The sequence below is a fragment of the Chelmon rostratus genome, chromosome 5, assembly GCF_017976325.1.
Source record: "Chelmon rostratus isolate fCheRos1 chromosome 5, fCheRos1.pri, whole genome shotgun sequence".
Lineage (NCBI taxonomy): Eukaryota > Metazoa > Chordata > Actinopteri > Chaetodontiformes > Chaetodontidae > Chelmon > Chelmon rostratus.
Genome location: NC_055662.1, coordinates 9,145,336 through 9,169,431, shown reverse-complemented (window position 1 = coordinate 9,169,431; position 24,096 = coordinate 9,145,336). Strand labels below are relative to the sequence as shown.

The 24,096-nt window shown below is 39.5% G+C and overlaps 2 protein-coding genes across 3 annotated transcripts in view; one reads left to right on the top strand and one right to left on the bottom strand.

The window, feature by feature from the left end:
- The first annotated feature begins 1,364 nt into the window (after nt 1-1,364).
- LOC121606346 (C-X-C motif chemokine 13) lies at nt 1,365-4,520 on the top strand. Its single transcript, XM_041936602.1, has 4 exons — nt 1,365-1,501; nt 2,267-2,384; nt 3,159-3,239; nt 3,883-4,520. The coding sequence occupies exons 1-4, from the start codon at nt 1,435-1,437 to the stop codon at nt 3,929-3,931; spliced, it is 315 nt and encodes a 104-aa protein (XP_041792536.1). The 5' UTR covers nt 1,365-1,434; the 3' UTR covers nt 3,932-4,520.
- Nucleotides 4,415-24,096, bottom strand: part of cnot6l (CCR4-NOT transcription complex, subunit 6-like) — a 21,766-nt gene continuing 2,084 nt past the window's right edge. Inside the window, exons 2-13 of one of the 2 annotated variants that reach the window (XM_041936600.1) lie at nt 22,369-22,490; nt 21,055-21,241; nt 20,130-20,215; nt 19,804-19,893; nt 19,571-19,639; nt 18,638-18,795; nt 16,366-16,520; nt 15,328-15,479; nt 13,838-14,065; nt 13,324-13,526; nt 11,016-11,233; nt 4,415-7,154 (exon numbers count right to left, since the gene is read on the bottom strand). In XM_041936600.1, coding sequence (XP_041792534.1) covers nt 7,118-7,154; nt 11,016-11,233; nt 13,324-13,526; nt 13,838-14,065; nt 15,328-15,479; nt 16,366-16,520; nt 18,638-18,795; nt 19,571-19,639; nt 19,804-19,893; nt 20,130-20,215; nt 21,055-21,241; nt 22,369-22,480 — 1,695 coding nt within the window. In that variant the 5' untranslated portion in view covers nt 22,481-22,490 and the 3' untranslated portion in view covers nt 4,415-7,117. Of the gene's footprint in view, nt 7,155-7,461; nt 11,234-13,323; nt 13,527-13,837; nt 14,066-15,327; nt 15,480-16,365; nt 16,521-18,637; nt 18,796-19,570; nt 19,640-19,803; nt 19,894-20,129; nt 20,216-21,054; nt 21,242-22,368; nt 22,491-24,096 lie in introns of those variants that run through there. The other variant, XM_041936601.1, reaches the window with a different exon arrangement.

The window sequence follows — 24,096 nt, the reverse complement described above, 5'->3', positions numbered from 1 at the left end:
GGATGTGGTTATCAGTCAGAGACCTCCAAGTCAAATACAGAAGTACAGTAGTAGTTTTTGCCATTCTTCAGCATTCTGCCTAGTATTTTCTGTTCCTGATTCTGGCCTAGTTGAACCCAAACTGTTGCATTTACAGTTGTCTGTCCTCAAATGTGCATGAATCTGCTTTGAAGTTGCCTACAATGGTTGCAGTTTTTAGAGCTCTCCTACTATTTGCTGATGCTGTGTCTAGACAAAATTAAATGGTCAGAGTTTCTTTCTCACTCTTAAGCATGATATACTAGTGCTCTCAACCAGCAACCTGACTGTTTGTGAAACTTTTCACTGAACAGCTGGAGGTGCAGCAGCAGTTGTAGCTTGTAATGTGTAGCTTCAGAACTTTCTGCATCTATATGTAATTCTCAGATTCAGTCAGGGGAATCAGTGATTGTAAATGTAAGGCTTGTATATTGTTGGACACTTAGAATACACTGAACACAATCAGACCCATTAATCCCCTTTCAGTCATATATTCAGTAAAATACATAAAAGCAAATACAATTGCTCATGTTGTGGCTACATTAGATTCTGTCTCGCACAGTTCTGTTTATTTGACGTCATGTATCTGTGTAGTGTGTAGTGCCAAACAGGACAGTGAGAATATTTGGTCTATCTAGCATCTTTGTGTGCAATGTTTGCTGTCATCTGGATATTTTTATGCCAGAACTGGTATAAAACCCATATAACTGGCTTCTCATCTCCTACCAACAGTCAGTGTTGGCGTCTTTTAACCATGGCCATGACCTTTCCCTTATGTTAGCCAGTGTTTTATCATTTTTGTAACAGTCCTATGCTTGTTGGAAGGCACAAGCAATGTTGTCCTGCAGATAGGGGCTTCAGATTAGAAAATGCTATTTTGGTTGGACAACAGGTTCCTTGCATTATAAATTGTTTACATCTAATGGGATTTTTTTCTGAAAATTCAGACAGATCCGATTTGGATAATAATATAGAAATATCTGAAAAGCAAAAAGCTGAAGCCCATCATTCAAGGCCAAAAAATACATTTGAATTGAAATTTTTTAAAGGGTTTTTTGATCATTTGCCTTTATTTTATGGTGCAGCCGGGGAGCGGGGATGGCATCAATAGGGCTCACTTACTACCATTGTACTATATTACCATAAGTCAGTGCTAGACAATTATTCACTCAGTGTGTGCAGACAAAATAGTGAGTAGATCAGAATGGATCTGTAAAAATAGACCTGGAACCCACATTAACTCATTCAGAAACCCCCCCAAAAAATTAAGCCACACTTTGACTTTGTGTCAAGACAGGAAAAGTGCAGACTTTCCGACACACTTCCCTATTTGTGGCTTTATAAACCCAGACTCCAATCACTCTCACATCACTCTCACATCTTCATTAGTGCTGAAAGATCAAAAGAACTGTCAAGATGATGACTAAACCACTGCTCCTCCTGGCTGCTCTGACTCTCTGCTGCTGCATCACCACGCTGCATGGTAAAAGGTTTTTCTAATATATTTAGAACAGTTAATGACATCCTTGGGTAGAGTTTTAAAAAAAAAAACAAATTCAGCTCTTGTTTTTTTCTCAACTCAGTAATCCAGTGAGTTAGATTGCTTCCTCAAGGTTTAGTATTTTTCAAATTTGTGGAACTTAGTTAATTGAAACAAGAAGGTGTCATCTGCATATAATGATATTTTACTATTCTTAAAGCTTTACAACATAAAGTGCTTAAATATTTTAGGCACTTTACTTTTCATTATTCTGTTATTATTAGTCTAAAACACATCAGAATTGGTTAATTTAAAAACACTGTTACATGTATGCATGTATTTATAAAGTACAAACCTTTATTAAGCATTTTAAAGTTTTACAGTGGAAAGTCAATGGTCATGTTCTGTTGAGTGTCCAGGTGTATTCTTGACCTAAGAAACAAAAATCTAATCTCAAGGTCCTCTTACTTGCTCTTTCTGAGCTTCAGCTACATCTTACACTCTTTCTCAGCCTATGGAGTTTGCTCATGTAAGACCACCTGTTACTGTTGTCACTTAACAAACTTTGCCCATTCCGAAACACCATGAGATGCGATTGAAAGGTCCAGAAAAAGCTACTGACAGGGCCTTGAGTTAGTTTTTTTTGTTTGTTTTTGTCAAAGTTTATTCTGACTTTCAGGTGTTATGTCCTTCTGAGGCTTTATTAAGGAAGATCACCACAGACTGAGATAATAATTAAACTGCTTTTATGATGTTAAATTTTCACAGCTGCTCCCAGGCAGTTCTGTTTGTGCATACGGACGACCTCAGCTCCCATCCCTCTTCGTGTCATCAAAAAAATTGAGGTCCATCCCATTTCAGGACGCTGTCCCCGCACTGAAGTCATGTGAGTCTTCAAGACTGATCCAAAGACTGTTTGACTGTTTTGTCACAGCTGCTGTCAAGATGCTGTACAAAAGTTCTGACTTTCTGACTCTTAAAATCCTGATGTGAGCAGAGGTGAAAGAGATATTTATTTACTGAACAAATTGTAGCAATATGTAAAAAATACTCCATTGTTAGAAAAAGCCAAGAATCTGAATTTTACTTTTAAAAAGTACACAATAATAAGCTTAGCTTAGCATAAAGACTGTAAGCAGGGGGTAACAGCTAACCTTGCTCTCTCCACAGTTCAAGAGAGTCAGGCTAGCTGTTTCCCCCATACAGTCTTTAGCTAATGTAATCTAATCATGTCCTGGCTCCAGATCTGCAGGCAAAGATGATATCAAACTGATCATCTCTCTGAAAGCAAAGGAACTTCGTTCCTAAAATGTAGTACAGTATTTGCGTAAACTTGGAAGTGTCCCATTAGCACAGACATATCTTCGTTAAATAAAGGTACTTCTGTACACAGAGTCAAAGTGAAAGTCCTGGAGCAAAACTGCAGCTTACATTTACATTCAAAATACACATCTACAGTGCTGTACCACTTCAGTAAATGTACTCTATGTTGTATTTGAGTGTAACCCGTGTCTCTGAATGGGAGCAGCATCTGAATGCTAACTGTGAATGTTTGAACATTACCATCTCACCTGTCACACAGGTTTCCTCAAACAGTGAGTCCAGTGTGAGACTTTCTCAGGTGTTTTATAATAAATGTAATCCCTCTCTCTCTCCACAGAATCACCAGAAACAACAACTCTAAAGTTTGTGTCAACCCAGGGGCAGTATGGGTCAACGGGCTCCTCAGGAATTTGCAAAAGTAATCACTTATTTTTATATTTATCAGTAATTGTATGCTTGTACATGATATATGAAACAATTTTTGGAACCAAAATATTTTCACTTTAAATTATCTGATGTGATAAACAAAAATAATGCACAAAGGATTTGCAGAATATTTGCAGAATATATAGACAGGTGACTAAAAAGTTGGTATTGGTGTTGGTATGGACATTTGTCTGAAATTGGAATAATCAATAATAAAAATAACTGTTAGTTGCAGCCCAAAACAAAAAAGTCCAATGCACAGTGTATGTACAGTGACCAAGTCTTATTGTAATGGAATAGTTTCTGTTGTACAAAAAAAAGAAAAAAAAAGAAAAATTGACAAAAAAGGAAATATTATCACTGCCACAACAGTTATTATTTACTGGTGTTTTGTTGTGTCTAAAGGACAGGCTGTATCGCACGAAGGGCCTCCACTTGTGTTGGTCATCACTTATTGCAATAATGGTAATAAGACCTTTACTAGAATTGATTTATTTATTTTCCGATCAGGTCATCATGTCATCCCTGATCACCTACAACACTAAACTACTCTTGCTGTTTTTGTTGTCTGAATCATTGTTACTCGCTCCAGTCTTTTAATGAATTTTTCTCATCTTTTTCTGTTTTAATTACAGCAAAAGTGTGACCACTGTTTCCCCCAGCGCTTCCACAATCAACATCTGATCACATTTCATGACATTTGATGCAACAATGGCTTCACTTAAGTTTATTAAGCTGTGACTTAAGTGTGGGAAGGCTGAGCTGCCATCCAGCTTTAAAAACAACCTTTGTAATTCAAATTTTATACTGTTTAACACCTTCAGCAGAGTTTAATCGATTAGCCTATCTATTGCATGCTTTTGCTCATAATTACACAATAATACAGTCTTAGTGCTTCCTCGTATGCTTGAGATACTGACATGTAATAATGTTTGAACTGTGTTTTTTAAAGTATATAACGTGTTATTTGGGAATTCATTAAGCAACAAAAAACTGTCTGAAATAAACATTTTTAATGTGTATGTACATTTTGTCATAAACCACAGATCTGCACTGTGAAGTAAAATCTGAGATTGTTTTAGTAAAGGCACCAATCACATACACGCACAAAATAAAGAATGCTTTCCTGTAAATGTGAATCAAATCCTGCAGTCCACATTACATTGATGATATTTTAGATGGTGCTGTAACCTCTGATATGCTTGTGTTGTATGAATGACTTGACTTCTCATAAAGAATAAAAGAAAAGACAAAAAGACTCTTCAAAAAATGACGTTTATTGCCTACAGGAGGTGGGGAGAGTTGGGGCTTTGTGTGGAGAGATGATACAAGTGCTGTTCAGCATGTTTGGTTTCTACTGAGGTGTAACTGCTCACATATAAAATACAGCTGTAGCCTTTGTAGAAGTCCTCCATTCATTCATATAAATATCACTGCTTCAGCACAACAAGAAATGCTCTCTGTACATACAAGAGTGTTGTTTGTGCCAGAGCTGGCCCAAGGCATCAGGCAAATAAGCAGCTTCTCAGTACCCCCAGGAACCACTGAGGCTCCTACGAGTTCAACCGAATCACTTTTCTGGATGAAAACCTCCAACCTAAAAAATTATCTTTGGGGAATTTATTCCAAAAAGCATCTGATTGTTTTTATTTGCATTTGGCTTCATTTTTTAAAATTTGTTTTCCTTTTCCTTATAAAACACTTTAGGACTTACGGGATTTGTTCTCCACTGATTTAGTGACTGACCTCCATAAAGTGTGGGGACTCACAAGAGACAGATTACAAACAGAATGGTCAAAATCTCAGCAGGAGAGGCTGCAAGCTGCAAAAACACATGGGTCCTACAAATCCCATAATGCAGCTCAACAGCATCGTTCACTGGACCCCCTGCTTTGAAATGCCTGCTTGTTCCCTACAAGCTTCCTGTTAACATTTTGAAGTTTCTAAGCACAAGATGAGATAACTATTCCATAATCAGGATTATTATTTCACACTTTAGAAAGATCCCTTCAGAGCCGAAGATCACATTATACAGCTGTTTGTACAGGCTGAGTATTATCCTCCTGATGACTGAACCGTATGTTTAAAATCCAGAGTCCATCATTATGAAAATGTTCTGAATTCACAGAGGAGTATGCAATCTTTATCAAATCATATGTATTTTATATTTATACATATTATATATATTTGTTAAGTTGCAACAGAAACTAACGAGGTAACTTAGTGCCTTTGACTGACTTTTAGTCTTTTCATCTTTTCATTTATCTGTTTATTTGTATGTGCTTGGGCAGGCCCTGATGACATTAGAGAGCGAAACTTTAATCATTCATCATGACTTCAATCATGAGCAGATGTAACTCAGTTTTCATAACACAAGCAAACAGGATATCTACAAAGGATAGATCTGTATTTTTTCTTCTGTGAGAGGAAAACAACAAAGTCAGCAATGCCACCTACGTTAAACAGACTTCCACTCCTACTCGCAGGCGAACAGTAACTTGTGTAGCTGCAGTTTTGCACCTTTTTGACATTTAATTGTCAGACGTGATGCATACTTTGGCTTCCACAATACAAAACCTGCTTTGTGTAATTTTAGCAGCACTCCACCACAGTTTTCCTTCCAACCAAATGCTCAGTGGCTGCTTCCTTCTGTGAAGAGCTGCTTGTCAGGATTCTGGTAACAGAAACTTAACACCAGTTGTTACATAGAACAGGTTTAAGTGCAGTCCTTTGAAATCCTCTTGAGAAATAATGTAGCACCATTGTTGGTGACTGCTGGTGGCTGATCATCCTCACCCAGTTTCACTTCACTTACTAAACATGAATAAAACAAATCTGCTGAAAGTTGCTCAAAGGCAGCGAATGAATTCGAAAGACTCTAATGCTCCAAAGAAATTCTTTGTTTCCAGGAATAACAGCCTGGTATTCCTTGTTCTTGTCACTCTGAATTACAATTTTGAAAGAAAGATGAGACGCTCAAAATTGTTTTTCGACTGTCAAACCAACTGGCGTAAGACTTTTGAAAGTGTTTTGACACTGAAGTTGCTGCCTTTCCTCTTTGTATTCCAAATCTTATTCATTTATTTTATAATGGCCTCATCCCAGTGCATTAAACTTTGGTCAGTATGGTAAATTAACAAAGACACCTTGTCAAAATTTAGTGAAAATATTCACAATACTTATTTGGTGTTTGTTGTGTTTTTGTATTTTTTTTTCTCATGTTTACATCTTAATACACTGGGAAGAAAACATTTATGCAGCATCCTTTAACTAAACACCTTTCCTGGTGTAAAATGCCTAGCCTAGGCTGTCAAATTCAACATGTAAAAGCAAATTAAAGACAACAAACCCTTCATCCAAATGCTAAATGCTGTGTCAGATAATCCTAATTTTCCCCAGTGAACATTGCTGGATGTCTTGTTGGCCGCTAAAGACTAGTAACCTCAACTGCACTGCTATAAAACCAGCCTGAATGAACTTAGCAGTGGAAGAAAAAGAAACAACAAAAACAAACCAGGGCCAGATATTGAACAACATGATTTTTACATTCAGAAATTGCATATGATGATGGCTGTGATAATCCTGTGTAAGACACATCAACCTCTGTGCAGGGAAAAACTGCAAAACAACTCACCGGGGAAGCCACTAACAAGTGAGGGTGTGCATTTCAGATATCTTGTCGAAATGAGTGATTTGTCCTTGATGTTATGTATACAAAAAAGCTGTTTGATTAAAAAAACAGAAACCAGTCTGAGGTGAGCAATGATTCCTCAGTTTCAATTCCTCATGATCTCATCCCCAAAAGTTGGTTCAGGAAGGACTGGAGGGATGGAAGCATGGATGGATGGATGGCTTGATGATGGCGCTGGATTAATCTCTGAGCGTCTTGGTCTCATGGGCAGTGCTGCTGTTGGAGAAATTGTACAAACTAGGCACGTTGTTTGTAGAAAAAGTATGTGAGGTGCACTCTACAGAGAAAAAAAATTAACAGGTTAAATGCTTATAGGTAATGACAGTTGTATTTTATGACATGGCTGTGGATGTTGGATGATATGTGTGAAAGGGATCTGGAAAACCATGTTTGGGAAAACTCAGAGGGAAGTAGAAAGAGGAAGAAACCAAAATAATTTTGCTTAAGCATCATCTCAGAGCGTGAAACGCTTTGAGCGGACACTTGAATGAGCACTGGAGAAATAAAAGCCATCAAGACAAACTGCTTTTAAACCTAGAACATTTATGTTTTGTTTTTCTCAAAAACTTGGAAATATTGAATTGTACAAAGTACCAATTGAAAGACTGCATGTTGGTTGGAGACAGAAAATGCCCGTATAGTTCAAAAACAAAGTTGGACAGAGATGTTTTGTCTCTACTAGAGTATCAGAGACAGGTGGAGGTTGTATTCACATATGAGCTCTTAGTGCACCGGGCAAAGAAAAAAGTACAAGTACATCTTCGATTTGTGAGAAAAAAATACACCCCTTTATCAGAGAATGGTACATTCCCCTCAAAGCTGTGAAAGACGCCCTGTCATAATTTAATTTATGTACAGCTGTTGTACAGAATCAGAAAACCCAGTGAGGTGAGTTTAGGAGTGAAGTATAGGCCTCAATATGCTCACAAAGATAGACTTCATCAATTCCACCAAAACTGGAGGTGTATCGAATCGCGTTAGCGTCAAATCATGTGCAAATGACGTAAAGCCGATACTGCCCGTCCAGGCCGGTAAAACTGATCTGACTGCAGTTTAAAGCTGAGGTTACAGGGTGCCGAGTTGTGCTGACACCATTTATCCCAAAATTATGGCTTTTCTTTTCAAATACTGAAAAGAGCAAATGCTTTGACTAATTTAACTCCATTCACATTAATTTGCTTTACTTTTTAATTCAATATCAAAAAAAAAAATCAGGTTTTACTGGACACTACAGTGGGAGCTGTGCCTGATATGAACACCGAGTGCATATTCAGGCAGCTATTATAGACGCCACCTGCAGAGAGAGGGCTGGGTGTCAAACCGCAGTATTTACATTTTTTTTGCACCAGTCACAAGTCTGTTGCGCTACGTATCGAAAGATGTCAAGTACTGAAAGCTGGCATCGAACATCTGATCTGATCTGATAATACTTGTAACTATTTCTTCTTCTAATCTGATTGTTCCTGATTTAAATGTCTATGTTTGCAATTTTACACTTATTTTGGATTGATTGTGTGTACACCAGTGGTTCCCAACCTTTTCTGCTTGTCACCCCTTAACACAGAGCCCCCTGCGGCCACGTATGTCTGAACTTGGAGGAAAGTCACCAGAATAAACCTAGTTTAGATTTTTCTTGTTGGCTATCCTGTTAATGATCGTATGACCCCTTGCGTGTGTCCTAACCTCACGGTTTGGAGCCACATTAAACATTATAGACGTCTGGCCCCTTTTGTACACAACAAAGGTGGGTTTGTCGAGAAATATGTTTATTTTCCCCTTTTTTTTCAAAATATAATTTTAATCATTTTTTTTATTGGTACTGAAACTTAGGTACTGTATCATATTGGTGCAAGTTTTGATACCCAGTCCAACCCCTGCATTTATAAATTCTGTTGATCCCATATTGATACTTGAGCTTCTCTTTAAGCCATCCAACAAAACCAAATGATGATGTTGGAAAACTTTGTGTCTCTAAACCAAATTTATCTGAGCAATTTTTGCACCTTCTGACGGCTCAAAAGTTTGACAGATTTGAATTTATTCTTTTTGGGAATGGAGCAAAAGTGCAGCGGCAGTTTTATCAAAAATGCACAAAGACGTGGGACTTCTACAACAACAACATACATGTATGTAAGTACATACATTACCTGTGCTTATAAAGGATTCTCAGAACAATAGCTTCCTGTTTGGTTTTGCTCGTACGATGCGACTCCGAGTCTTCCGTTTGAGAGGTACTGCTGGATGCATAGCATAGCCCTGAGTTACAACTTACATAAAGGGCTATTAGTTCTAATCATCTGACACAAATATACAAAGTGTAGAGTCCACAGGAATCTGGTATTAAGAGACTCCAACAACCAATTTTATAGTGAGCCTTTGGTAAATACATTCGGCCCCTGGTCATGAATCATTAGCAGATTCTTCTCAGGAAGTTTTTTTCCTCTGGCAACAATAAATAAATAAATATTATCTAATTATCGACAGAGCATAAGTCACTCATCCTGGGGAGATTCTGGACACAGACGATTCTCTTTTAAGACCGAAGGTGTTGAAAAGCACGACTTCAAAAGCTGAAAGTCTAAAGCGCATTGTTAGTCTCTGTCAGGATTGTGTTACAATCATTTTATTATTATTTCATGTCTTCAAATATTGTGTTAAAAGCAAGTTAAAGGGTAGGGGGCTTATTTGATGGCAATGCTTCCAAAATTTGGGATTTGAGTGCTCATTTGGCCTGAATTGATTACTTAATTACTTCATAGTGCTGCAGAAATCTCACCAGTTGCTTCTTTTGAACTACACTGAGCTACATGACCACGATGCCGCTGCAAGTTAAATATTTAGCAATACTCAAAGAAAGGTACAAGACCCATACTAAAGAAGGAGAAATTCCTAGAAGTAAATGAAGCAGCTCATTAACATCCACGCAGCACCGTGAGGCAACTTTCAGGTTGAGATTTGCTCGATGGGTGAGTCAGGTGGCATCCTTTTCAGGTTTTTAAAACTGGGCCAAGTAACATAGTCCCAGGCGAAGTGGAAATGTGATTCAGAAAAGTTTGACTTGACAGACAAGTACATAGGATACTATCCATTATTTCCACAAGGCAAGTTTCAATCTGAAAGCCTCTGAAAACACCCTTTCATCAGTATTATTAGTGCTTTTATGTGACCAAAGACTCGCAAGACCTGCAGCTGTGACATGACATAATTTCATACTATATTGCCTATATGAAACACACCTATTTAGTGTTACACTGGCTTTACATAACTTTTAAAAACACCCAATCATGACTTTTTAACCTTAAAAATTGCAGGTATTTATTCAGAGCTGAAATAAATATTTGGTGTTTCCTGGCTGACTAGCGCTGAAATTATGGACCTGTGTTTACAACAATGACTGAAGTAAGTGAACGTTTCACATTCCTGCACAACAATCCTAACTTAGATTCAGTTGTTTGTAGTGTTACTCCTCTTGTTAAAATACCTGTCAGTTAGTTTGAGAGCGATCGCAGGTTCCAGTTCTACAAACTGTGACATTAACACAATGCATGTTGTGCTGCAGCATTAATATCATGTGTTTTTGCTCTAAAAAGATCACTTCACAGTCGTGTGAAATGAGAAAAGAAACGCAAATGAAATTCAGCTAATCTGCTGACATTTGTGTTGTAGATTTATCTTTAAAAAGTTGCTAGTCTTAGTTAAGGTTTGTTGTTGTAGGAGCAGAATCTACAAGCAGCCATCATTGTATCTAAGGCAAAAAAAGTAGAAAAAATAAAAATTGACATTGGGGGTTACCATGGCGACTTCATCCCACACCCAACATTTGGTATCAAGCCTTTTCAAGGGGAGACAGAAAAAGTAAAACATTTACAGTGTGCAAAAACACAAAAAGGAGCAACAAATGGGCGAATACTTCACTCCTTTTGGGTGGGTGTGTCTTAGGGTTGGAGGGGTCGGATGGTGTCTGAGTTTTAACATGAACGGTAAACTGTACAGGGTCCTGTATAAAGCTGGAGGGGGGAGGACAGTGTTTGAAGGTGGGGTGAGAAGGGTGGGTGGGGCTCTCTCGGGCTGCACTACCTGTGGACCGGCAGGTGCAGCCCGTTGAGGGGGTTGAGCGGGTGAGGCAGGGGAGGCTGCAGCTCCAGCTGGGCCAGCAGGGAGAAGTGGTCCGAGGGGATGTGGGGGTGGGGGCAGCCGGTGATGTTGTTGTCAATGAGCCACTGGCTGTCCAGCGGTCCCAGCAGGCCCAGGACACTCATGTGGGTCTTGGAGAAGAAGATGTAGTCGATCACGCCCTGCAGACACAAAGACATCATGTGATATCAGTTTAGAGCTGGCCATGCAACTTCAACATGTTCTGAGCTGCAAAGTGGCACTGAATACTTTGTCACATTGGTCATCAGATCAGGTATTTCCTAGTGCCCCCCAAAAGACATCTTTTTCCATTTTCAATAAAGCACAAAGACTGAAAACAAGGGGAAATGACTTGTCCGGCTCCAGCCAAAAGTAACAAAATTACTGCCAGATACTGCCCCAGACCAATGAATAGTCCAGCAGAAAACTGTCATTTGTCATTTTAACCTTGTATTTTTTGTACGGATCAAGCAAACAAGATATAATCTGCTAACTGGTGAGCTTAAGAGGTGCTGGTTGGTGGATGTTGTTACTTTCGGACAGAGTCAAGCTAGCAGTTTCCCCTTGTTTCGAGTTGTTGTGCTAATGTCCTGGTGTCTGTAACAAACATTTTCAAATAAAACCCTACACTTGTAATGTTGCCAAAAAACTATTCCAAAAGAAGAGATTGCAGAGGGCATAGAAGCTTTCGTTTTGCCCCTCCAGTGCTTTTCTCAAAGACTGTCTTAATGGCTCTGATTGTATTACCAGAGTTTAGTCTAAAAAACAAAAAAAAAAACACACTATATGAAGTAAATTTTTTTATGCTCTTGGCCAAATCTTGACAGACGTGTCAGAAAATCAACCAATGGGACAAATAATGAGGAAAAGTTCCTGTACCGAGAACAAAAGGTAGATAGTAAGACCTAAAGATGTGTTGATAAAGTGCTGTGTTTTGTGATCCTCACACAGGATCATTTCTTTTAAGGTTTGGTCTGGAAATCATTCAGTCAGCAGCTGGATGCTAAATTTTTTTAGTCAAATAAAAAAAATAATTTAGACTTGCAGTTGTCAATCTCACATGAATCTATATTCAGAAACTGCATATTTATCTAAAATGGACAGTTTTACAACCCTGTTTGTTTTGGAACAACCCCCCGGATTGTCCGGTACGTAATGAAAGCAAAAATAAACAATGGCAGCCTTTGGTGTGTTTGTGTGTCTGGTACAGGAAGATTTCATGTTGATGCTTACGTGAGGGAAGAAACTTCTCAAACCTACAGCCCCTCGCTAGCTGCGTAATCTTAATGTACGCCCACTGATACTGTTTCTGACTGAAGTGTAAACCCACTGACGATCGGGAAAGTCCATATACACTGATGTAACCGGGAGAAGAGAAAACATGAGTCTGTGTGACAAATGCCTGAATGACTCATTAGGAACCACAAGACAGGTCCAAAGGCAAGTGAGGACTCATTTAAAAAAGCGTAGAAAGGTTGTGTGGTGTCGTGTTTTGTAGCACTGTTAAGAGTAAATCGGGTTTTCCATTCCACTACACTACATCAGCCTAAGTGAAGAGGGTGATTCACACAAATTCGCACGGCATTATCTTTTTCGTTTTTGTCTGAGAAACGCAGCTGATGCTTGGCATGATCACAGCACACGAGTTGCTGTGTATTTATTTCTATATGCTGCGTACCTGAGCCCAGTTGTGAAAAGGCAAATACTGTTTTTAATATTGTTGGAACCTACACCTACATTATCCAAAACGTGAACAACGGTAATGATCAGGAGTTAATAAACACAGTCAACGTTTGCTTGTTCGCAATTACACTGGACCTCCAAACTTGACTTCAAGGCCATAAATAAACATACCAGTGGTTTTCCATGTTTTTGCCCAATTACCACAAAGCACATTCTTGTTATTGTTACTAAACAATAACAAGAATCTATTCTGTTTTACCAATTTGAATGTATTTATTCAATTGTTCCAGGCAATTGTTTTCTGTTCATTTTTGTGTAACCTTGGAAATCTCTGAGCAGGCTTCTTAAACGGGCTTGAGTTGCGTAATTCAATTAAATCATGCAAGTTTCAAGAGTTTGCTAGTTGATTTGTTTCCCTCATAGAAATGAATGAAGACCAATGGCAGCCTGCATACAATAGATCCAAAAGTGTAAAGTTGTACTTGTTGCCTGCCTTGAAAAAATAATCTACAAAGTAGTTATTTAAAACTTGCAAACAGACACTGCAACACATAGAGGAGGTTTCTACCTTGAAGTCATATGTGTAGTTGGTGTAAGGCATCAGATTGCTGTCGTAGGCGCTCTTCAGCTGGAAGCTGTGTGTGATGCTTCCGTCTGAGTTGCCGTTCTTGCCGTTGCAGCTGAAGTTGGTCAGACATTCATTGTAGCGTAGCTCCTTGAAGTCCTTGTGGTTCTCGGCCACTCCTCCGTTGCTCAGGTATTCCACCACACCTGGATCACGCAAGAGTCAAATATGATTGTAAAGGTGCACCACACCCTCTTGTTATCCTATAAAACCCTACAAATGGCCCCAAAATCTTTATCTTCATGGAGCTGTCATGTCCCACTGCATCATCTATCAGCTGAAAGGTAAACTGAAACCAATGAGTGTAAAGCACAGTCACACTGTGCAAATAGCACTAATTGATACAAATGTATCGAACACACAAAACTAAATTTGCAACATATACTGAGGGGGACTAAAAGACTGACGATGAGACTGAAACTTTAACCGAGCTTCCTGAAAAGTGAGACAGTCCTACCGGAGTCGGGCAGGGAATTGAGGTCAGCACACAGGACGATGGGGATGGAGGACGGGTCGGAGGTCGGCGAACCGGTCGCCACAGAGCCCGAGGCCCTCTCAGCGATGCTCTTCAGCTCCGACAGGAACATCATGGTTTGGATCAACTTGACGTCGGAGTACTCGGGGTCCCAGTGCATGTGGGCGTTGGCCACCAGGATCAGCTGCCTCTCCTGTGGTGGCTTCATGCCTGAAAACAGAGAAGAAAAAACATGATTATGCCACAGATATGTAGCCAGTGAAGGAGTGAAAACTTCTATCAGATTCACTATAACTGCACACTGATAAAACAGGTTAAAATGTTTTCGACAAAAAAACTCTAACTGAAAGAAATCTATACGGGATTATCAAAATGTTATAAAATTATATAAAAAAAAAGCCTGAAACACAAGAAAAAAACTTTACAAGACTAACGAAATGTTTGTTAAACCCCTAAAACCACCAAATGATCCCTAACCACGGGCTTATTTTGGTTACTTTCACTACAGAGAAGCACAGAGCTCTGGTGCAACATTAGAAACTAAAGAAATGCTGAGACCGTAAAATAAAATCATTAAAAAGGAAGAGAGGGATTTACAGGACACGAGTGAAAAATAAATAAATAAACCACAACAGGGAAGTTATACCGTAAGCATATGCTCAATGACACATACATGCTGACATCACTCACCGCAAGGCTTAATGAGCGAACTGATAAATATTGATAACATGATCTGGTCAGAACCACAGCAGAACAGATTTAATGGATGCCATCTTTCACATATACCAGACCACTCTGTCATCCTGCATCACTCCGATGAAGAACATCTAGTAAATTCTGTTGATTTCTAATCAAAGTCACTAGTGACACCTTGTAGCACAAAGATGTTACTACAGATTTTTCCTGTGCTACTTTTATCTACTTGGCACACGCAGTTTTTGCTTGCAAGCCGACTTCTACATTATTGATTTGTTTTTCTCCACAATTTACCTACAGTGCAACCATGGATCCATGGATATATTACGCATTAATAACAGCTCTACATATGGTCTTTTAAACTCGTAATGTGTGGGGGTCAATTCTCGTGTACAGTAAATATAGCCCTGACTGAGAACACACCTGCTGGATCTGTTAGTTGATTAATTGTTCAACGGAGAACTATTTTGAATGTGAATCTGCTGCTTTTTTCTGTGTTATCACATTTTATATACTAAATAATGAATTGACAGATTAATTGCCAAATGAAAAGCATATTTAGTTAATCCCACAGTGGGTTATATTGTTTTTTACAACACTGGACAACATTGATGGACTGGGCAAAAATAGGTGTATTTCAGGGAGGCTGGAATATTTAGAAGCCTGAAAAGTGTTGCCTTGGATAACGGAACAACAAAACAAGAGATGGTAACATTACATCCTCTGTTTTGGGGAAAGTTCTGTAGCTGGATCACAGACTGACTGTCTGTTCTTACCACCGGAGAACATGTCCTTGTTGACCTCGAGCAGAACAGCCACTCCGATGTTGTCTTTGGTCATCACTCTGTTCAGCATGACCTCTGAGCCCTCTGAGTTGGCCATGGCCACCTGGTTGAACTCCACAGTGTGTTTCTGGACCAGAGTAAACCTGCAGAAACATTCCCAGAGCACCATGAATAGAGGTGAAGGACTAACGCTTACATTTCTCTGGTTTCTACACACATGAATTGTAGTCATCCTGCACCAGTCACTATGTTATCAAAATCAGTTTCAGATCACACTCACCATAAGCCTACAAATACACAAATGTATCCAACAAATCATGTTTTGTAAAGTATATAAGGTCAATCTCTTGTGCCAGGATCAGACTACATGATATTTGACAGTGGTCAGCCTGTCAGATCAACCATAAACTCTTGCTGTGTCTTGGTCGGGTTACTGGCAAGACTACACATATGACCCCTACCAATCATGTCTTATTTCACGATCGCGATCACATGCAAGTTCAGAGGTCATTGGGGAGGCGGGGGAAGTTACTGTCAGTCATGGTGACAGAAGCATATTGTTAGTGTTTGTGTTTGTGTCTGTGTGTGTGTGTGTGTGTGTGTGTGTGTGTGTGTGTGTGTGGCGGTCCTGTGTCAAAGAAAGGTCAAAGAAAGCGAGACCGGCTGTGGGTGCACTCCTGGGTGGCACAGAGAGGACAGCATGGGCAACGAATTTTTCCTCTCTTTCATTGTTCCACCTGACCGCAGTAACCTCAGCATCCCTCCTCCTCTTTGCCGTGTTTGTTACCTGACTGCGCTCTGGAGAGTGCACGTGATTGGTCAACAACAAGGAACACGTCGTGGGAGATTTCACACTGGGTGTGTCAAGACACAAAAAGTCTGACACGGTAGACTTTTCTGTGGGGTGTCTCAGATGCTGCACAGCAGGTCGTTTAGCATGTCAAACTACAAACACAGGTACAGTAATTCTGCAAAATCATCACAAAAGCGGGCTACACTCGTGTGGTCTGATCCCGGCATTAAACTCACTTCTCCGTCTTGAAGAACACAGCGCAGCCGTCCACGTGTTTCCTCTCCTGTTCGGAAACTAGTTTGGCACGAGACTTTGGGCAGAAGTAGCCGTCGTAGCCGCGCTCCTTCAGTGTTTCCAGAAACAGAGTGTAGTACTGCTCTGTCTCCACCTCCTGCAGACACACAGGGCAACAAATGTCATCCAAAGCAGTCAATGAAATGTGTGTATCAAAGGGTTAGTAATTATGAGACCAGAGTGAAGAGGGGAACATCAATAAAAAAAGTTGTACTTTCAGGTCAGTCTCTTTTCTAATGAATAAATTACAAGCCATCAGTACCCAGAAACAGACCTCACACAACACATTGAGTTTGCTTGACAAACAAACTTCCTAGATCACAGAGAGGTGTGCATGGCTCTTCTTCGCTATCTGGTCTAAACAACAGAATCCAGCTTTCAACCAGCAAATCAAGAAACTGAGACACAGTCACTACTCTCACATTCTTGGTAAAGTAGGTAAAAGGGATCCGTCAGCCAGTTCAATGCAGGAACACATACATTTTAATACATGAAAGTGATTTTTCCTGCCACATCAGCCAAATGTAAACTAACATGATTTCCCCAGTTTCTATGATCCATGTGAAGTTGATCTGTCAGAAGATGCCTTTTCATAAAAGTAAAAAAAAAAACCAATAACAAACAAACCCAAAAACCCCACAAACCAAAACCCTCATAGGAAAAACTAACTAACACCAAGAGCGATTTTTCACACATTAATCACATTCCAGGACTGGCAGAATGTTTCCATTTCCACTTGTCAGGTCCATAAAGTCGATCTCTCTCTTTTGAGCATTTGCATTTTGATACTTTTCTTCTAAATGGCTAAATAATGTGATTTCCAATGCATCAGGCCCAGAAATACCTCACTATTACATCATATTGAAAATCAAGTTAAGATCATTCTATGTGAATGTCTCTGTTTTCTCCCTTTTTCTTGACTTTCTGACCTTCTCAATCAAACTCTAAAATATTCCCAAATGTCCTTGAGAGTACAGGTAGCTTTTAAGACAAGAGACTGGTGAATTTGGTTGGATAGTGTGGACTGATCTGAGGAGCTGAAATCAGGTGTGCAGCTCTGCACAGAGACTTAAAGACTCAATGAATCAGTTTCAAGCTCTACTAAAACTGACACTGTGCTGAGTGAATCACCCTCCCCCTTAACAGTCAAAGTCAGTGGAGGGGCAGATGGTGGGTGGAGACCTTTGTATTAATGCTCACAAGTGAGCTCATGCAAGACTGTGAACTGCTCCAATCAGAGCCAGGCAAAAGCAGCTGCATTTCAGTTATTTCAGACAGTGACAGAAAGCAGCATGACTCCAGGCATGGCAGCGCTGGTCAGCTGGTCCACCCACCACTTTAGTATCTGAACAACTATTAGATGGAGTGCAGTCAAATTTTACACACATTTTTGTTGACCTTTGACTTTTTTTACTTCCCCTGTGAAATATTTCATCATCTACCAGATGGACTGGTATAAAAGTGACACATATCCATGGTCCCAGGATGATGAATCCTAATGAGTTTAGTCATCTCCTGACTTTTCCTCATCTGCCATTTATCCAAAACTGTGGTTTATGATGAAATAACACCAAAATTAATGCCATTCCCATCAGCCCCATCTCCACATTGCGTTTCGTGCTTATTAGCTAACGTTAGCATGCGAACATGCTAAACTAAGATGTGAGCTTGGCAGACAATACGCTGGCTTAACATCAGCATTTTGGCATTGTGATTGGGAGCATATTAGCATGCCTGACATAGGCTGACATTTAGTTCAAAAGCACTATTACACAACACACAGCCTCACAGAGCTGCTAGCATGACTGTAGACCCCAAAATGACATGACGCAGGGTGATTAAATATGATCAAATAGTGTCACACATCGCAAAAACATTATGTCCCTGGGGGTAAAAAATGATGACAATAATTTCTGAGTGTGCAGGGATGATTGTTAATTGAGTGTGAAATCTCAAAATACTTGCAGCAAAGATGTGTTAAACACTTTATATGATTGGTGGAAATCTATGTAGTCAAGTACCGCAAATAAACTTGAATAGAGCAGGGTTGTGTCCGATGCCTTACTTTAATATATAATATAAAATAAATTATGTCTTTTGAGAGATACAGCTCAGTTTTTGATCTCCCCTTAAAGCAAATCTCTTGTTCTCTTTTCTGCTCTGATTACTGATTACATAAAGGCAAGGATTCAAGCTGAGGGGTCCCTCACTTACCTGCAGGCTGATGATGTCGGCGTCACAGTTGGTGATTTCCTCCATGATGCCTTTCTTCCTGTACTCCCAGTTGAGGGCCCAGGATGGACAGTAGCCGTACAGCTGTCGCGTGGCGTACTTGTCGCACAGCACGTTGTAGCACATGACCGTGAACACGGCTGCAGGAGAAGAAAGAGAGGAGACGTCGAATACATAAATATAGTTTGACTAGCTGCTCTGGTGTTGGCTGTCCTACGTGTCTGACATTGGGACAGTAGCAAGACAAACTGTTATTATTATGCAAATGCTGCAGGTTATTACTTTTGGAAGATATTTTAAACCCTTTGTACCTACAGCATGATCTGACAAAAGGAAAGTGAAGGTTCATTAAATAAATATATGACCTTGGGAAAAAAAAAAAGAAAAAAAAAAGGATTGCTTCCGCCACTGAAACACACACAAGGACCAATTTTACATTTTGGACTTCTTTCTGATCAACTTGTGTTGTTTAATTGGACTTTATAAATAAAGAATGAGGTTATAAGTGACTTACATCCCACTTGGCAGCTAAATGAAACTCTATACCCGCTTACATCACTGCTCCACAGAGCCTGTAAGTGTTATTGTTCTGTTTTGACACAAACATTTCCAAATCAAACATCCAGGAAGGTGATGGCAGTGAAATAAACACAGCACAATTCTGCTCTTCTTTTCTTTGCCTTTTTTTATTTTCTACCTCTCCTTTTAAAAAAAAAGTACGGTTCACAAGTAAGTTTTATTTTATCTTTACCTTTAGCAGTCAATTTACACTGAAATTTCATTTTCTATAAAAATCTGATAAGCAGAAAAGAACATGTGTTTTACCAAGACATACATACAGTATCATGAATTATCTCTACTCCATCAGGAAGTTGAGTGTTTAACATCCAGTAACGTTGACCCTGATGAACTCACCTGTGGAAATCATTTGGTCTCGCTCTTTCAGAGTGATCCAAGGTCTTTGGGGGAGCTGCTCTGGGTGCACTGGAAACAGGGCAGGGCAAGGGGGAAATTAGGGATAAGCACTCACTTGTCTGTGACGAACACAATAGCATACCTGCTATGATACACCTGCGCTGCTGCCTGTTAAATATGCATGAGCTCCAATAAACGGTCGCGTGGTAAGGTGAAGCGACCGAGCCATTTACCTGCTAGATTGTCGAGCATGTAGTTCAAAAGCTTTCTGGTTCCGTCGGGCTCCTGGTACAGATTGAGGATGTCTTGGGACAAAGGGTTTCCTGCAAAACAGCCATATCACAAATATAAACCATCTATAAAAATGCAAAGCAGGGAACACTTTGTATTAATTCACTGGTCACCATTAGTTTCTTGGAAAGTATTAATAAATAATGACTGATTGCAGCCATTCACTTATATTTGGTGGATGGTGATATTTAAAAACTGTCAAGAATTTTATTTCCAATACATGAATGAATGTATGAAAATAATGGTAATAGTTAAAGGAAAGACTCACCTTTCAGCCCCAGGGTTTGTAACTGGAAAAGCCTCCCAAGTTCATAAGGCAGAACTCGTAAAAGATTGTTGTTTAAAAGCAATTCCCTGCAAGAGATGGTAGAAACATATCAACATGTTGTGTCTCGGCCTTTTCTTTCTTTCACAAACTTTCTCTCACAATGTCTGCTTTTCACATGGTGCTTTGTAGTCTCTTCAATTGTGTCTTCGAGTCAAAATGTGTCTTTGCTTGTCATCTTCGCTTATGTGTGTTTGTCTGTTTTGAGTTGGGATGCCTCTCCGTGCCCCGCGGACGTCTATTCTCACCCACACATTTCATAATCCTCCTTTCTTCTAAGTGTTTGATCTCTGTGTTTTAATCAGCATGTTTTTGATCACTTTTCTTCTATGCTTTGGGACTGTTTGGCGTGGAAACCCTTGAATGAATCCAAAGACTCGTTTCTTTTTCAAAACATAATATACACTGAAGAAATGAATGAAGAAGAGGGATGAAGAAATGTACAAGATTCAATCCTTTGTGTAAGCTTCTAACAAGTGGCCAAATGTCTGCAAACCAGAAGCAGGGTTAGTGTGCCTCAATTTTCAAATCAAGAATTATCTTAAACATTGCAGACTTACGAAGCAAGTGACCCTCATTCATAAAGTTATTGTTTATTACATCTGAAATTCACATCTGCTCTAAAAGTCAGTATTTACACTTTAAATTGCACTCATCTGAGGCTCCGTTACAAAGCATAATAATTCATAATGAGACACAGTATACACAGTATATAGTAGACACATAGGATGATGACACTGGATTTTAATGCAGGCTGCTGATGAAGCTCTGCATTCTAGTGAACTGAGTCATGACATGTTTTCACTACGCTGAAGTCAGTGATGTCCTTGGGCTCTCCTGAACGGGACCAACCACACTGACAGCCTACCTGAGAGAGACCATGTTGCCCAGTTCGGCGGGCAGGCTGCGGAGCTTATTGGACGACAGGTTCAGGTAGACCAGGTTGGGCAGCTTGGCGATGTCCGGCGGGATGCGGGTCAGGTTGTTGTCGTTGATGTGCAGCGCCGTCAGGTGGGTGAGCGTCCATAATGAGCTGCTCAGACTCCTCACCCGTCCTGCATCGACACAAACACAGGTACAAGGATCAGCTTTAAACTCACATTGTTCTCCAATCTCATTAGAAAAAGACATATATATATATACAGTATATTTATATTTTAGCTTTGTAATCAGTCGAACCAGGGAACAAGGCAGAGTGCCTCTTCAAGATGTAGCAAGACTTCTACTGAAAACTGATATCAATATTAATATTTTTGTTTTGAGGCAAACTGTTTTACTGTCAAACCGTTTTAATTTTAGATCCTTTTCATGCCAAAACAAGAGCCACATTCAGCTTTTCAGACAGTATACAATTCTTCTCAGGGTGGAAAACCACAGAACAGCACTTAGACCATCATGTGACAATAAGACCAGACTGATGGAACTCAGCACAATGACCCAACACTGGTCTAGAAGTGTGGGGAAAAAGACAAAATGACTGAATTTAACCTCTAATTTCTAAATTGTTCCTGTGTGGCTTCAGTCGAGAAGAAACCTCCTTCATTTCAGAGCTCAATGACACTGACTTGTAATCAATAAGATTCTTATGAACTTTTAACCACCCAGTGAAAGTTTGTTGACTGTTAATACTCCTTTTTTTTTGGTTTTACTTGGATTTGGGGACAAAAGAATTTCAGTTATGTGGTTTACAGAGTGCTTATCCAGCAGCATCTTGGCCATTTTTTCTCTCTTGGCTGCTATTTAAATTTATTTCATTATTGATTCATGTGCTGAATATTTTCTTGATTAATCAATTAACTTTTAAGTCTATAAAATGTCAGGCAATATTGAAAAATGCCCACCTTCATTTTCCCAAAACCCAAATCGATTATCAAAATTGGCACTGAGTCATTTCTGTCAATCTGCTCCACTTTCTAGCGCTTGTTTCAGCAACACCAGAAATTAGAGATGAAGGAAATAAAAAAAGAAGCACACAAGGAGAAAAACACTGGAAACTTGATGTAGGATGCCATCCTCGTTTTTGCATTTCAAAAAATGTACGGTAGTAATTTTTAACCTTGAGAGCCGGTGCTCTGCTGGTTTTCACTTCTATTTGTTAAGGTACAGATTTACACCTGAGCTTCAAGGCCTCAGTTGGGATGTTTTCATGGAAGCGGACCCAGAGGGAGCTAGTTAGACTGACCAGATATCTCGAGCTCGGCCCAGTAAGACTTCTTCCCATTGGCCGCCTCCTCGGCAGACATGATGGTGTAACATCTACGGGGATCTGGAGGATCATATTTTTCCTTTGGCATACCTGTTAATCTGAAAAACAAAGCAAGGACACAGACATTTTAGTTTAAAGTCTGAGATTAAGAAACACTTTTAGCTGCCACTGAGATAGCAGCTATTCTTGCTACACTAAAAAGAACAGCACAAGCAGACTACTACTATTACCACTACTGATAATAACAACAATAACATTTTCTGAGGTAAAAAAAAAAGTGTGATGAAAAGCTTTACACCTTTAGACCCAGAAAAGTGAAAAAAAACCCTAAAGATAGATTAGACCTAAAATACTGCTAAGAAAATACACTTTTTTCATTTCGACAAGAATATAATGTATTTTCTGGATTGATTTTGATAATCGACAAATTTTCCAGTTATTTTTTGCCTATTATTATGATACTTTTTTTCTGTAAAATGTCAGAAAATTGTAACAACAGTTCCTGTCATAGTTGCCCACAATGCAAGGTAACATCTTCAAAAGGACTGTTTTGTCCGACCAACAGTCCAAAATATGCAGAAAAGAAAGGCAGTAACTCCGCTCACTAGAGATGCCAACCAGAGACTATTCAGAGTTTTTGCCTGATAAATTACTTGAACTATAAATTAATTAAAAAACAGTTGCTGATTAATTGTCTGTCTACTAACTGACATGATGAACAATCATCTCATTTTCAGCTCTACAACAAATAAACAAAAAGCTTCCCATCCTTATTGCAGAATGTTTTATAAAACACTGAACGTTCTGTTTTATTTGGATGAGAATTTTGCACTTTTCTCAACAGCCAAACTTGAAGCACCAGGAATTACAACCAAATTCTTGCATAAAAAGCCGTCAGCTGTGTGAAACAGACCCAAGCCCGCTGAATTCTCCAGCCACCTGCAGAGTGTTTCCCCACCCATTCAGATATTTTAACAAATCAGAATACCAAATAAATGACTGTCTGCCTTTTGAAGCGGCCGGTGAAGTCAGCAACCTCAGCGACCTTGGACAACAATTACCAGCTCACGGCTGCTGGATGGAGGTGATTTTCCACCCTGAGAACAGCGCAAAGCCTCCACCAAACCTGAGCCAAACCCAGAAACCACAGAGGAAGCACCTGGAGGACAGTTATGACATGCTGGAACAAAAACTGGCATCCATATAAAGAGCTGAGACGCTGACGTCATAGTTGTAGATCATTTAATTATCAGTAAGATGGTGCTCAGCACGCGATTTAAGGAATTCACTTTGATCGTCAAAGATAAATCAAGGTGGAGAACAAATTCTGTGAGAAGAATCAGGAAAATCAAAAACACGCCAACATTTTCAATAGAACCTAACAGCTGGAATTTTAGACCTCCGCTCTAACAGCAGCTCACCCCCCAGTCTTAAATAAGAGTCACCATCGATTGCCATAACAGTTTGGCATTAATCCTGTCCTCATGTGATCTCACCTCTAAACTGATTCATGAAATAAGTATTTTAAAATAAAGGTTCTAACGGTTCTTTTAAATGACTCCTTTCTGAAAGCAGTTACAGGACAAAAAAAGGAGACCTTGACATGAGAAGCGCTACATCTATGGGTTAGTCAACTTCTCACACTTTGAGTTGACTTTTCAAACTTTTCCTTGGTTACATAGAACATTCAACCAGTGATTATTT

Excerpts from the sequence above, each read along its gene's own strand:
- LOC121606346 (XM_041936602.1), top strand. The coding sequence starts at position 1,435 with ATGATGACTAAACCACTGCTCCTCCTGGCTGCTCTGACTCTCTGCTGC. Across the intron at positions 1,502-2,266 it reads CTGCATCACCACGCTGCATG|CTGCTCCCAGGCAGTTCTGT; the intron begins GTAAAAGGTTTT and ends AAATTTTCACAG. Across the intron at positions 3,240-3,882 it reads CTCCTCAGGAATTTGCAAAA|CAAAAGTGTGACCACTGTTT; the intron begins GTAATCACTTAT and ends TTTTAATTACAG.